This window comes from Onychostoma macrolepis, chromosome 12 (genome assembly GCF_012432095.1).
Source record: "Onychostoma macrolepis isolate SWU-2019 chromosome 12, ASM1243209v1, whole genome shotgun sequence".
Classification (NCBI taxonomy): domain Eukaryota; kingdom Metazoa; phylum Chordata; class Actinopteri; order Cypriniformes; family Cyprinidae; genus Onychostoma; species Onychostoma macrolepis.
This window is the reverse complement of record NC_081166.1, coordinates 10042268-10056227: the sequence shown is the minus strand read 5'-3', so window position 1 is coordinate 10056227 and position 13960 is coordinate 10042268. Positions and strand designations below refer to the sequence as shown.

At 35.0% G+C, this 13960-nt stretch overlaps 3 protein-coding genes across 5 annotated transcripts; 2 read left to right on the top strand and 1 right to left on the bottom strand.

Annotated features, from left to right (window-relative positions):
• The first annotated feature begins 394 nt into the window (after positions 1 to 394).
• LOC131551527 (5-hydroxytryptamine receptor 3A-like) lies at positions 395 to 4403 on the top strand. The gene is made up of 9 exons (XM_058794540.1): positions 395 to 440; positions 572 to 732; positions 812 to 856; positions 1042 to 1151; positions 1356 to 1525; positions 1769 to 1929; positions 2855 to 3062; positions 3168 to 3305; positions 3380 to 4403. The coding sequence occupies exons 1-9, from the start codon at positions 395 to 397 to the stop codon at positions 3664 to 3666; spliced, it is 1326 nt and encodes a 441-aa protein (XP_058650523.1). The 3' UTR covers positions 3667 to 4403.
• Positions 4404 to 5037: 634 nt separating this feature from the next.
• lrrc59 (leucine rich repeat containing 59) lies at positions 5038 to 8338 on the top strand. 2 transcript variants are annotated; one of them, XM_058794717.1, is made up of 8 exons: positions 5038 to 5226; positions 5392 to 5530; positions 5690 to 5749; positions 5837 to 5995; positions 6348 to 6452; positions 6592 to 6664; positions 7000 to 7191; positions 7835 to 8338. In XM_058794717.1, the coding sequence occupies exons 1-8, from the start codon at positions 5126 to 5128 to the stop codon at positions 8089 to 8091; spliced, it is 1086 nt and encodes a 361-aa protein (XP_058650700.1). In that variant the 5' UTR covers positions 5038 to 5125; the 3' UTR covers positions 8092 to 8338. The 2 variants fall into 2 exon arrangements, with proteins under 2 accessions (XP_058650700.1, XP_058650701.1); XM_058794718.1 differs by having other exon boundaries at positions 5090 to 5226; positions 5406 to 5530; positions 7835 to 8333.
• A 285-nt stretch (positions 8339 to 8623) lies between these two features.
• nat9 (N-acetyltransferase 9 (GCN5-related, putative)) lies at positions 8624 to 11005 on the bottom strand. Of its 2 annotated transcripts, none has more exons than XM_058794719.1 (7): positions 10942 to 11005; positions 10646 to 10732; positions 10449 to 10558; positions 10195 to 10335; positions 10060 to 10119; positions 9884 to 9978; positions 8624 to 9261 (listed from the first exon to the last, which is right to left on the bottom strand). In XM_058794719.1, coding segments are annotated over exons 1-7 (654 nt in total). In that variant the 5' UTR covers positions 10944 to 11005; the 3' UTR covers positions 8624 to 9102. The 2 variants fall into 2 exon arrangements, with proteins under 2 accessions (XP_058650702.1, XP_058650703.1); XM_058794720.1 differs by having other exon boundaries at positions 10808 to 10946.
• Between the last annotated feature and the right edge of the window lie 2955 nt (positions 11006 to 13960).

Here is a 13960-nt window from a genome sequence, read left to right as displayed (position 1 = left end):
CTGTATGTTTATATATATTTTTTATTATAATATTAATAATGAAAATGTATCCCTCTCTCTCTCTCTCGCTACACTGTAAAAATGATTTATAGATAGATAGATAGATAGATAGATAGATAGATAGATAGATAGAGTGTCTATCATCCATTCAGTGCAAAAAAGATTGTCTCTACCAACACAAATCAATAACAGCAGAATATCACATTTGTGAGGAACAATGGCCTTCAATATCCCACAAAAATGTTTTATGGTGCTCAGGGGAATGATGTTCTCCCCTATTATTGCTAATTTCGCATCCATTTTCATCTTGTACTGTTACATAAGCACAGGCAGTGAGTGGGACCAGTTGCCAGTCATCTGCTAACCAGAGGTGGTCTCACACTGAGAGTTGGATATGAGTTATTTTCCTTTCTGTGCTATCTGTCTACTTTTTCTAGTAGGTGAGTAAAGCTTTAGTTTTTTAATGCACAGACAATTGTCAGTTGTTCTAAAGATAACTACCCTATTTGCATGGCTAAATTGTATAGTTCTGGATGTCTAAAACCATATCAACATGCTTCCTGGCTTGCAGATTTAGTGTTCCCTAAACAAGTGTGCAGTAAGCAAGATGTACTGGAACATTTAAATCTTACCAGAGACAATGAAAAATTCACAACTTGCCGTCCTGCACTGGACTGGACACACCCCACCGTTGTGTATTTTGATATTTACCTCTACGGCATCCTTTCTATGGTATGACTGCAAACAGCTGACAAATGTTCAAGTGTGTCTGTTTTATATATAAGTATTTATTTATTTTCTATTTTTGCAGATTGAAAAGTCTCAAATCTTTGTACCTCTTTTTTGGATGTCCATGGTAAGTGTTAAACAACACAAAATTCTTCTTTAGAATTTAAGTTATTTCTGAATTAGGCTGCATAATTGGAAAAAAAGAAATCATTAAAAATAATTGTTAAATAAATTAAATATTTTATGAATTAAGATAATTTACCACTTAAGGGATTTATTTATTTATTTATGAATTAAGTTTTGCTCACTTAGAGTTGGAACAATGAACGAATCTCTTGGGATCCTAAAGATTTCTGTGGCATTAAAAGTGTGATTTTGCCAAAAGAGATGCTTTGGAAACCAGACCTTTATGTTCTTGAGACGTAAGTATATAAAAATTATATATCTAGATAATCATCTTAATTGATGATTAAAAAAAGGAATAGGGAGAGGAGAAATTAAAAATTGAGAGAAATTACATATATGTGGGAAAATCTCAAATGTATGATTTGTCTGGTTCAATTTTCTTTGACACAAAATTCATTTTACATGGCATGTAAAAAACTTAATTTATCAACATGTTTAAGTGTGGAAAAGGAAGATGGACCACTGAACCCATATTTGTATATTACCCATGATGGAAATGTGAAGATGGAGGATGACCATAAGATTGTCAGCACCTGCACAATGAATGTACACAAATTTCCTTTTGATACCCAAACGTGTCACATCACAGTCTCTTCAATTAATTACTCAGGTGAGAGCACATTTAAAATGTAAATATTCCTTGAAAATAAAGATGCATGATGTTAAAATCTGGCCAATATGATAAGCTGATAATTATTTTAATGTTGGCAGATAATAAATGGCTGATATTGGTACCAGCATATTGTGCATCCTCTAACAGTTTTTAAACACCTGCTATGATTAAACATAGCATAAACATAATTATAGATTTAGTGTCACACTGTACCAAGCTGCTTTCCTTTATGTGAAACAGATAAAGAAATGAAGCTGGTTCCTGCCTCCAATTCATCAAAGGCGACACAGGTAGCTCGAGAAAGCATATTGACACAAGGAGAATGGGAGTTCCTCAATATATCCGTCTCGCTCCAGAATGAGAACTATGAGGGCCTAACATACGACAGGATAAAGTACACGGTACTAACTCATACAAAAATGAAAATATGCTTAAAATTGACTGACGCTCAGGCCATCCAATGTAGATGAGTTTGTTTCTTTCCCGGAACAGATTTGGAGAAATTTAGCATTACATTACTTGCTCACCAGTGGATCCTCTGCAGTGAATGGGTGCCGCCATTAGACTTTAAACAGCTGATAAAAACATAACAATAATCCACAAGAAATCCACACGACTCCAGTCTATCAGTTAATGTCTTGTGAAGTGAAAAGCTGCGTGTTTGTAAGAAACAAATCAATCATTACGGCATTTTAACTTTAAAATGCCTTTAATACTTTAATACTTCCGGCCAAAATATGAGTCCATAAGCCATAATAGCACTTCATCCAGTGAAAAAGTCTAATAGATCCTTTGGTGAGCAAGTGATGTAAAACTAAATGGTTATTTTGATAGTCCACTTTAGACATTCTACTAACTATAAGTAATACGTAATATGTCAACTAATTCTCATTAATTTGCAACTACATGTCTACTAACTCTCAGAGTAGACTGTTAGGGTAGGTTTAGGGTTAGTAGAATAAGTTGACATATACTTGCAAAGTTTCTCATAGTCAGTATGTTGTATGCTGTGGACCCATCAAAATAAAGTGTTAGAAGTTATTAGCAAACAGTCTACTAATATTCTAATGACTGCTAGTTGACATGTAGTTGCAAAGTTACTTACTCTTAGTAGAATGTCTAAAGTGAACTATCAAAATAAAGTGTTACCAACTAAATTTCTCCTGAACTATTCTAATGTAGAAACAAACTCTACATCTCGGATGGCCTGAGGGTGAGTACATTTTCAGCAAATTTTCATTTTTGGATGGACTATTCCATACTATATTCTTCTTCCATTCCAGAGATTATAGCCTCAGATTTTTCTCTCTCATCTTTCCTCTTTAGATTTCAGTCAGAAGGATGCCCCTGATGCATTTCATCAATTTTCAGCTACCTATATTGTTTTTCCTCGTTTTGGACCTAGCTTCTTTTTTCATACCAGATAGAGGGGAAAAACTGTGCTTCAAAGTGACTGTGCTACTGGGGATCTCTGTACTTCTGCTCATCCTAAATGACATTCTGCCATCCAAATCTCACAGATGTCCTCTGATAGGTAAGAGCTCAGTTCAAGGACAAGTTTCTTAATATAGAGACGTCTTTTCATATATCATAGATACGTTTAGATTGTCATATAAACTCTCTCTTCTGTTCTGTGCAGCTGTGTATGTCGTTGTCATCTTTTCTTTCATGTTGCTGAGTCTTCTGGAGACAATTTTGGTGATATACATAATAAATATGAACTCTGAACAAGATGCTAAGGGGGTTCAGAGACCTGAAGATCACAACTCTGACACAGGTATACACATCTTTCACACATCACAATGATAATGTTCTGAATTTGTTAGTTATAGGACTGTGTTTTTCTTTCAGATAACCGGAAAAGAGACAGTAATGGAGTTGAAGCTCCCCTTGAGTCTCTGATGTTGAAGGAAATATACAGCAAGGAAAAAATGGATGACGTGCAGCTATTGCAGCTGATCCTAGAAGAGCTTCAGACTATCAAGCAGACTCTTGTTCCCCGTACTTTAAAAGCCAAAACCGCTCAGATTTACTGGTTAGGAATGGCCAAACGTATTAACAGGGTTTTCTATGTGGTTTATCTCATCTCAGTTTCTCTCTTTCTTGTTTTTATCTTTCGAGAGTGGAAAGTTGAGTAATTTCAAGCTTTAAAATTGTGATGAATGCTCAAATTATGGATCAATATTACATATATTGCATTACATAACAATATTATGTACATTTCTTCTCCCTGTTGAAAGCATTGTAGAAGGAGCTGCAGCATATATTTCAATTGATGTTCTGGTGCTTTTCTACAGAGATTTCAATAGAGGTGTAGAGATGTCTACAAATGTCTGTCTTGCCCACCCAATCTGAATTTAGATAAAGAGTGCGTTAAACTTTTTGTGCAATTATTAAAATCAGTCTGGGTGGACTGTATTTTAAAAAGTTTTAAGAAGAGCTGAAGACAGCCCCACCCAATCGTAAAATAACACCAGAAAATTGCAGTATTTTTCTTTTATTAGCAGAAAAGCAGTGGCTGACGGACTCTATCTACATTAATATGTATCATAGCCTACCATTGGAATTACCTGAACAGTTAAATTAACTTTAAAACTCAGCTCATTCAATAACATGCATTTATGGAGCAAGAACATAATATAAGTGTTTAAAATCCATGTACACTTGCTGTTAATACTGTTAAATCGAATGTAAGAAACAAAATGCGATCCAGTGATACAAACTATTTGACTTTCTTTGTTAAATTTCACCATTTCATTTTGAAAGTAGGTCTGTCATTTACATAATTCATTTAATTCATAATTGAATGTGACGAGACAATAGCATTTTTCTTTTTTTCCAGAGTCAGCACCAGCCCATTCGAACTGGGGGAAGTTCTAATCGATTACTTTACAAATCTTATTATTGTTCTTTTACATAGAGTTCTGGTTTTTAGTTATATGGTCTTAGGCCATTAGTATTTTCACCAAAAAAATTCAAGGTTTTAAGCCAGTTATTTCTGATATTGCCTACTGACACACTACAGCAGATAGAAATGGCTTAAAACCATTATTATTATTATTATTATTTTTTTGGTGAAAATACTAATGGCCTAAGACTTTTGAACAGTAGTGTAAATATATCAGCAACACTGCAATAAATCTGCAAATTACCAACATTTTAAAGCTGTCAAGAACTGGGCCTGCTCCTGTAGCATATGCGCTTTGTAATACTACTTAATATTTTGTGAAATAAAGCATGCTTCACAAAATCACTGAAGAATGTTGTGACAAAAACTGCATTCTCTCCGACAGAGCCGGCAGGGAACCATGTTTAACATCATACTATAATGGAGTGCATTCATATGGTTATGTGGTAACATAGGCTAGTTATTATGATATCACTCAATGCCACGGGTGTTACCTCTAAATATTTACTTTTACTATTTGATTAGATTTTACTTGAGGAAAATGTGCAAAGCTTTACAAATGTTTGTTACAATTAATACTCATAAGTAGCAACGACCCCGACCTCCAAGCGCTAGGCGGCGCTCACAGCGGGCGCTCATCCAGACACGAGGCACGCGCTGTCAGCTGCGCCGCCTGGCACGCGCGAGCAATGACGTGGATTTTCATCCATTGCTGTGCGAAATCAGTGAAGTCACTGCATACAACTACTCCTCTGCTCTGGGTCTGGACTATTTTACCATCTGTAACAAGGTAATAACTTTCATTCATTACAATTAGACATAATCTCAGTAAACGCTGCTGTTTGAAGTTAACTTTAACAATGAAAACTCCCTTACTTTATCTAAACTATTTGTGTTAGCTGTCAAAACTTGCTTTCATTTTTAATGCGTTGATGGCTTTGATTGCTGATCATAGGTATTTATATTCAGTGTCCTGTGAGGAGCAGCGCATCAACATGATTAAAGGCAAAGTTGAAAACATTAAAGACAAAATTGATGGCAATGAGCTTGATTTGAGTCTCAGTAATCTTACAGAAGTGCCAGTCAAGGAGCTGGTAAGTGTGGCTGCAGATTATTCACTTTACAATTATCATGAGTGTACTTGGTTTTGTTTACTTTAAAAAAAAATATATATAAATAATTGTATTCATTCAGCATATCCTTAGACAAAGTGTGAGAAACTTTGAAAATTTAAAACATTGATTTCTGTGCAGACTGCATTTCCAAAGGCAACGGTTTTGGATCTCTCCTGTAATAATCTAACAACTCTGACTGTAAGTAACAATTGTAAATAAAAAAACATATTTCGTCTAAGTTGTAGTTTGTTTAATGCTTTTGTACTGTTTTTGTTACTTCACCAGCCTGAATTCTGCAGCTTGACTCACCTTATCAAAATTGACCTGAGCAAGAACCAGCTCGTCTGCTTACCAGAAGAAATTGGGCAACTCAGTAACCTCCAGCACCTGGATTTATACAATAACAAACTCAAAATGCTTCCCGTCGGCTTCTCACAACTCAAGGTGGGTTTAGGATTTCATAAACCGCAAACATTCTCTTAAATATTAGAAGATGCTATTTTCATTTTGGGGGCAGTCGTGGCCTAATGGTTAGAGAGCACTCTCTTCCACCTTTAGTACCACGACTGAGGTGAGACCCTTGAACAAGGCACCGAACCCCCAACTGCTCCCCAGCAAAAATGGCTGCCCACTGCTCTGTGTGTGTGTGTGTGTGTGTGTGTGTGTGTTCACTACTGTGTGTGCACTTGGATGGGTGAAATGCAGAGCACAAATTCAGAGTATGGGACACCATACTTGGCCACACGTCCTTTCCTTTTCAGTAGCAGTTAGTAATTGAGGGAATTTGTTTTTGCAGAGTCTTAAATGGCTGGACCTGAAGGATAACCCCTTGGAGCCAACACTGGCCAAGGCTGCAGGCGATTGCTTGGATGAGAAGCAGTGCAAACAGTGCGCATCCAGGGTGAGTCGAGTGGTCTGAAGCAGAAGTGTCAGAAATAACTTTTGAACTGTAAAAATAAGCTTATTTATCACATAGTCAAAGTTTTGAAACAATCACAAATGAACAAATGAATTTTTTTTTTAAATTTGTCTATGTCCAGGTTCTGCAGCACATGAAGGTACTGCAGGAAGAAGCAGAAAAGGAACGAGAACGTCGATTGTTGAAAGAGAGAGGTAGGGAGAGCAAAACATCTACAAATTTACCAAATTTCTTCGTATTAATATTCTTTTTCCATTACAAATGATATTATGAGTGTTACAAGTTGAGCAAAACAGTTTAAAATTTAGTTTAGAATTTAGGACTTGAAATTTAAAATTCTTTTTTGGTATTTAATGTGGCTTTCTGTTTGTCTTAAGTTTTTATGAGTGACCTAGACATAGTATAGTATTGAAATATTTATTCCACATTCTACATCATAACAGTTCTTTGATTTTAAATGTTTTTCAAATTGTATGCATTCATGTATTAATTATGTATTGATTTTAGAATACGTTTTAATCCCTTACAGAAGTAGAAAAGAAAAAAGAAGCTAAGCAGAGGGAAAAGGAGGCCAGGGAAAGAGAAGCACAAAAAAAGAAAAAAGCAGAAGAGAAAGAAAGGAAAAGAAAGGAGTATCAAGCTCAGATGGCTGCTCTTGCTGCACAAGAACAACAGAAAAAGAAGAAAGAAGAGAAGAAAAAGAGAGCTGCTCAAAATCAAGGTACAATTTTATCTTACATGAACTGAGACTCAATTATTTCATTACACTGCATACTCTCTACTTTGCTTTATGTTGTTTAAAAATGTTGGAGTATTTTGATCTACATTACCATTCAAAAGTTTAGATTTTAAGATTTTTTTAATGTTTTTGATGTCTTTTACGCTTACCAAGGATGTTAAAAAATTCAGTAATATTGTGAAATATTATTAAAATTTAAAAAATTCTATTTTAATATATTTTAAAACTTAATTTATTCCTGTGATGGCAAAGCTGAATTTAGCCAGAGATCATTTTAATATGATTTGGTGCTCAAGAAACATTTCTCATCAGTGTTTAAAATAGATTTTTTTTAGGATTCTATGATGAATAGAAATTGAAAAAAAGAACAGCTCTTATTTGAAAGTGCTTTGATTTTTTTTTTTTTTGTAACATTATACATGTCTTTACTGTCACTTTTGATCAATTTAATGCATCCTTTCTGAACAAAAGTACTAATTTCTTTTTTAAGAAATCATACTGACCCTACACTTTTGAACTGTAGTGTATGTCAGGTTGATATTTTATATACATTGTGTTACTGTATATGTTATATGTACAGCATTTTTGATGTTTTGAGTGTAAGTTCTACACTTCTTCACTATAGGTAAAAAGACAGCATCAGAGTCTGTGCCCAAAGCCAAGCGGTCCATCTGCTCAATGTTCTTCTCTCTGCTCCTAAAACTCCTGCTTCTGCTAATTGTGGGAGTAGCAAGTGTGATAGCAGTTTGTCAGCTGACTGAACTGAGGAAGGAGGCGTTCTGTGTTCCACTCAACGTGCAGTTTGAGGAGACGGTGAGGTGGGCTCAGGGTCTGGATATTGTGCAGCAGGTCATTCAGAAAATGTCTGATCTCAGAACATAAGACTCTGTCTGATGATCCATCCTGTCGCGGATCTGAGCCTCTCAGGTGACGCATTGGGACCAAGTCACAGACCTGTCTGCAGAAATTCCTATGGAATTGTTTTTCCCTTTGCATCTTTTTTAAAAAATAATGATAATCCATGTGAGAACTATGGACCAGTCTGTGAATGAATATCTTGCTTGTATGTCTTTAAACTGCCAAATCGGGAAAGGAAAATGGACTTCAAGAAGCAGTTGATGAATAATAAAATTTTTGACCTTTGGAGTCTTATGTAATACTGTTTCACAACATCTTATAATAAAAGATTTGATCGATTTTGATTAGCTTATGTTTGCTGTCCCTGTGCTACAATTGGTAGCAAAACTGAATCTTTAAGAAACCAGTTTCTAAGTTTCTACAATAAGTTTCGTTTAGCTTACCAGGACATTAAACTATTCCTTTTTAAAGAAACATATCATTGTGATCATAAGACAATTATAATTTTTTATTGTTAGCATCAATGGACAACAAACTTATTTTCAAGACTGTATTTTTTATTGTTATTGTTGCAAGGACGATAAATGCCATAAATTTACTACAACACAAATAACTGACATGAAAGACAAACTGATTAGTATCTTGTGTATAGTCACAAAGATTTACAATATTACAAGCAACAAAAATATAACATATAATTAATATCTGTTTTCTTAACATAAATTATTGCAACATGCAGTATGCAGATTAAAAGGTCTAAATTGGAGGTTTTTTTTAATAGTACAGTTTCTTGATTTCCATGCCTTAAGAAGTTAAAATCACAATACAATAAAATAATATTTCTAACAATACAGTATTGAATGTATGGTTGAGTCATCACATTTAATTCTGAATTAGAAAAATTCAGAAATATTTTGTCACATAAGAACTACTAGAGTTACCTCAGCTTTCTGTGACACAATGAGTGATTAATATTTCATATTGAGACACACTGTGGGGCTTTTCTCTCTTCATATAATTTTCTTCAAACCATTATCACAGAGATAATGGTGTGAACGGTGCCTGCCTGCTGTCTCGTGCCTTCCCGTACTCCCTCTGCAGCATGAAGTCCATGTTTCCAAAAACATGCTTCTGTAAAGCCTCATTCACGGTGACCCCAAGAGTGACCTCTTGAAAGACCTCACTGATGGAGAGCTGCAGAGAAACAGCAAACAAAAAAGTATACACATATTTTCAAACAAAACTGAATTTTCTTTTTACAGTCACAAAAATGTTAGAAAATTATCTGAGGTACAAACCTTAAGCAGTTAAAATAACTATAATATACTATACTAATTTTTGGATGTTTTTGAAAGAATTCTCTTATGCCCATCAAGTCTATTTTTTTAGATCAAAATTCAGTAAAAACAGTTTGCTATTTGAATGCATTTTAAAATGTAATTTAGTCCTGTGATGGCAAAGCTAAATTTTCCGCAGCTGTTACTTCAATCTTCAGTGTCACATAATCCTTTTTTAATATATCACGGTTTACATTGATAATAACACTGATGATGATAACGAAATGCTTATTAGGATTTCTGAAGGTCATGTGACTGGAGTTAAGGCTGCTTTACTATCACAGCAATAAATTACATTTTTTTTAAACTATAAACTTAGTTTAAAATGTAGTAATATTATTATGTAATTTGTAATAATATTAAAATCTTGATTATTCTAAACTTTTGGTAGTAATGTGTCCGAATTCAGGAAAAAGTATTAACATTTTTACTAGGGAATTAAAACAACTGCTGAATGAATTCATTTTATTCATTCTCACCTCTCGGAAGTGGAATTTCTTGAACATGGCAATGCTGATTTTGTTATCCAAACCAATCTTGACTTCAAACTTTTGAATTCCAAGTTTATGGACACCTGTTGAGATAAAAACACTGTACATATAAGAAGCAGTCACTGCTAATGATAGATCTTCTTCAATCGTCAGCTTTGTCCTACCATAGTACATCATCATGCGTGTTACTTCTTTCCCAAGTCCCTTTCCTCTGTAGAAGGGCACTAAAAAATGATTTGATGTTACTGACAGGCTCAAGTCAATCTGAATGAAATAAAATGCACTGCAACCTCTATAACCTGCAATCATGATCTCCAATTCAGCCAGGGAAGGATCGCTGGGGTCAGTGAGGAAAATGTTAACATCTCCCACCATGCACTCTTGCTCTGGTATACTCGGATCTGCCCATTTCTGTTTATCCAAGATGATGAAGGTGCACTCTGAGGGAGAAAAAAACACATGATGAACAAACACAGAAACAGATCAGGGAGAATATTGACTATGGGCTTGAATGTCAACAGGACAAATGTTCATGTGAAAGGTGGAAACTCACTGTCATCATCTTCTCTCCAGCATCTTTGCATGTCATATTCCTGCTCCAGTGTCAGGGGCTCTGATGCAGTCAGCTTCTGCAGTTCAGGAGAGCACATCCATTGATGATACCTGAAAATAGAGGTTAGACGAGGTTCAAATGAACTGAGACTACAACCACCAGACCCAAGATGATATGCTGGATCGACTTATTAATACCTGGGAACATGATCTGCATTGTAAGGTACTAATACAACCTTCTCCCCCTCCAGTAACGTATCTTCATTTATCCTCATTTTAAGCAGCCTGTAAAATAAAGTGTTTTAAGGCACATATCTTAATGTTCAAATTAGCAGTGTAGCATTTTTGTCACCATCGTACCTCAGATTCAAACTTGAATACAGAATGGTCGCTTAAATTATGTCCATCTGTTTTATTTACGTATATAATCAACGCGTCATGATAGGCTAAACAGATAATACACAATAGTACGAGTTTCAATGAATTCAACTCACATAAACAGCGGCGCATATGAACTACGTCATCAGCACGCGTAGAAACTGGCGCGCGCTTGTGTCGTGAAACGCGAGAGGGCGCAAGATTACAGTTTTTCGTTAAAGAGATTATAAATCGTTTTTAGTTTTAAAATAATTTTAGGATTTTTTTTTTTTAAATGCCCACCCACAAAGTATAAATGAAGGTCAATGGACAAATTATTCATGTTCACATTCTCATAACAATGGAAAACATTTCAAATAAATAAATAAATAAATCCTCTGTACTCAATGTCACTTTTTCATCTTTGCAATATAACAAAATGCAATTCCTAATGACAGCATCGTTTAGGAAGTGACATCATTTTGGAGGGAAGCAACATGGAAAACAACAGCACCAGTAAGTAGCTATTACATTTCAGTAATTTAGCAGACGCTTTTATTCAAATCCATTGGATTTAATACATTCTGTGCTATTTTGTGTATTTCGTCGCTTTTCTCACCTTTTCAAACATCCCATCCTGAGAAAATCTCAGAAATAGGATGATAATATCAAAAATTTAAAAGGAATTCAGACAAACTAATCAAGCAACACTGCATATAAATGATACATTTGTCTTTGTATTTTACAAACATAAAACTAAAGTGAACAAATTTGATTGGTGCATTTAATATTTGTTATTGCAGATCAAATAAAAGATGTATGTCTGTAGGCCCTAAAGTTCCAGCTCACCATACATGTTATCTGTGCGGTTTCCTTCTTATATTGCAGTTCAATTGCAGTGATATTTATTTATTTTTCTACCAAATTGTGCAGCCCTACACAAAAAAGCCATTCCCTCTCCCTCATGTTGCTCTTCCATTTTGCTTTCTTCCATGAAACACAAAAGGAGTAATTATTTTGCAACCATTTTCTCATAAGTGAATGAGAACTAAATGAGAAAAATGATTTAAAAAAAAAAAAAGGCTATTTTTCAGATTCCCTGACGTTATGATTGTTTTCAGATCTCTCATATTTAATCATTCTTGATGTAACAGACGACAAGCAATTAAGATTGTGCACAATTGTTTCTCCTTCTGTTGTGCAAACAGCACTTCTGGTTTATGTAACCTGAGTAGACTAGTGCTTGCTATATTATAGATGTCAACATCACTGGTTCTTATGTGTATCATAGATGCAACAAATTTGAATGTACAAATCCATTACATGGCTCCAGACGACTTGGAATATATTGCATTGTATGCAGTACTTCATGACGTGTAAGTGTAGCCTTTACTAAAATATGTTTTCAGACATTTTAGTTTATATTTTATTAATTTATGTGGGGGAAAAATAGGTCGATCTGTTTTAAATTTTGTATGTCAATTTCTGCTATTTTAACTATAAAATAAAGCATACAATTATAATGGAATTAATAAAATTAGAAAAATTAAGTAAAAAGATTTATATAAAAGCATTGGATAAATTGTATTTATATTTTAATTATTGTATTAATGAATATATAAAATAAAACAATAATAATTAATAAAAATGAAAAATACAAATTATATATTGCAATATATCTCAAATGGGTCTCTTACAGCTCAAAAAGATCATTGTAGCGTGTCACTCCCCTGTTCCTCACATCCAGGTAATCATAGTTGACATATTTACCCTTTTTCATTCTACTCCTTCTGCACAGCATTATTTATTCTGATTATATATCACTTTTTTTCACTGGACCATCTTTTTGTGGTTCTCAGATGTAATAAAAAATGATGGGGACGTTGAAGATCTTGATGAAGATGTGTATTGCAGCATAGCAGTGACAAAGTACATGTTGTACCTTGGCTTCAACAAGAGTCGGAATGAAACCAGAACATTCTAAACCTATTCTACGGTCACCATTTGTTTAGGATGTGATCATTCCAAATGATCTTGGAAACAACATAACTGTTGACTTTCTTCTACTCTATTATAATTAAGCCATTTTGGGAAATGAGCATGATCAAACATCTATTGTGGAGTGGAATCTGGGTCGGGGCAGACTATAGTTTCTTACACAGATAAGGCACAAGGGCGAGCAGTGTTGGAGGCTAACTTCATTTTGAAAAGGGCAGTTTGTCATGTATCTGAGTGAGCAGGGCAGGTCTGTTCTTAAAGTGACCAGTTCATCATATATATTTCCCTTCACCCCTGTCTAAAGTGACACTCTTTACGGACAACTGGCGTGTTCGCCACCATGTTTCTGTCATCGCCCTCATGCCAGTCATCCACGCCGTGACGGTGACGAGCCATCAGTCAGTGCTAATGAAAGGGATCCATTCAGCTCACTCGCTGAGAAAGCGTCTATCTTTCCTCTTCTCTTAAATTAGTCTAATAGAGTCCCTACTGTCTGGCTTCCTCTGCGGTAATGAATTAAGTGACAGTGAAGAGGCCATAAGTATGTGGGGTCCTACGGGAGCCGCCTGTGAGATAGACGCTCAAGCGCACAAGACGATCCGTCTCTCTATCATCGCTCTCTATCTTGTTAATGTGTCTGTAGATACAAATAAACACAGAAACAGTCGACAGGTAGGCAGCCGAGTTCAGAAGGAGCTAAGGAAAAGATTTATTTTTTCCTCAAAAAAAAAAAAAAAGAGGCATGAGGTGATTATTTTTATAATTAATATTTCCCATCTTAATGATCCTTCCCGACATGCCCTGTTACACTGCAGGGAAATACACAGGAGAAATCAACTGAATATTTGAATGGAGAGTCATGATTGATTACTGTCCTCTCTTGTAATTTCAGAAATCTGCTGACGGTGTGTCATTTATTGTGATGGCTTTATAAGCAATAATACATGAGTGTCATACAGTGTGATACAGGCATTCTCGTGTCTAACAGCAGGCAAAAGATGATTTTATTCAATTTAAACATGTCAGTTTTCCCACAGACTCTATCATTACCTGATAAGTGGGGTGTCACAGCAGGATAGCAACACATCAGTTATACCTGCTTTATTTATGTGCATGAATATACCTTTTATATTAATCTATAAATTGGGTGAAACATGC

Excerpts from the sequence above, each read along its gene's own strand:
- LOC131551527 (XM_058794540.1), top strand. The coding sequence starts at position 395 with ATGAGTTATTTTCCTTTCTGTGCTATCTGTCTACTTTTTCTAGTAG. Across the intron at positions 441-571 it reads CTGTCTACTTTTTCTAGTAG|ATTTAGTGTTCCCTAAACAA; the intron begins GTGAGTAAAGCT and ends CCTGGCTTGCAG. Across the intron at positions 3,306-3,379 it reads AGATCACAACTCTGACACAG|ATAACCGGAAAAGAGACAGT; the intron begins GTATACACATCT and ends TTTTTCTTTCAG.
- lrrc59 (XM_058794717.1), top strand. The coding sequence starts at position 5,126 with ATGACGTGGATTTTCATCCATTGCTGTGCGAAATCAGTGAAGTCACTG. Across the intron at positions 5,531-5,689 it reads AAGTGCCAGTCAAGGAGCTG|ACTGCATTTCCAAAGGCAAC; the intron begins GTAAGTGTGGCT and ends ATTTCTGTGCAG. Across the intron at positions 5,750-5,836 it reads ATAATCTAACAACTCTGACT|CCTGAATTCTGCAGCTTGAC; the intron begins GTAAGTAACAAT and ends TTACTTCACCAG.
- nat9 (XM_058794719.1), bottom strand. Across the intron at positions 10,336-10,448 it reads CTGGAGAGAAGATGATGACA|AGTGCACCTTCATCATCTTG; the intron begins GTGAGTTTCCAC and ends TTTCTCCCTCAG. Across the intron at positions 10,120-10,194 it reads ATTGGAGATCATGATTGCAG|TGCCCTTCTACAGAGGAAAG; the intron begins GTTATAGAGGTT and ends ATCATTTTTTAG.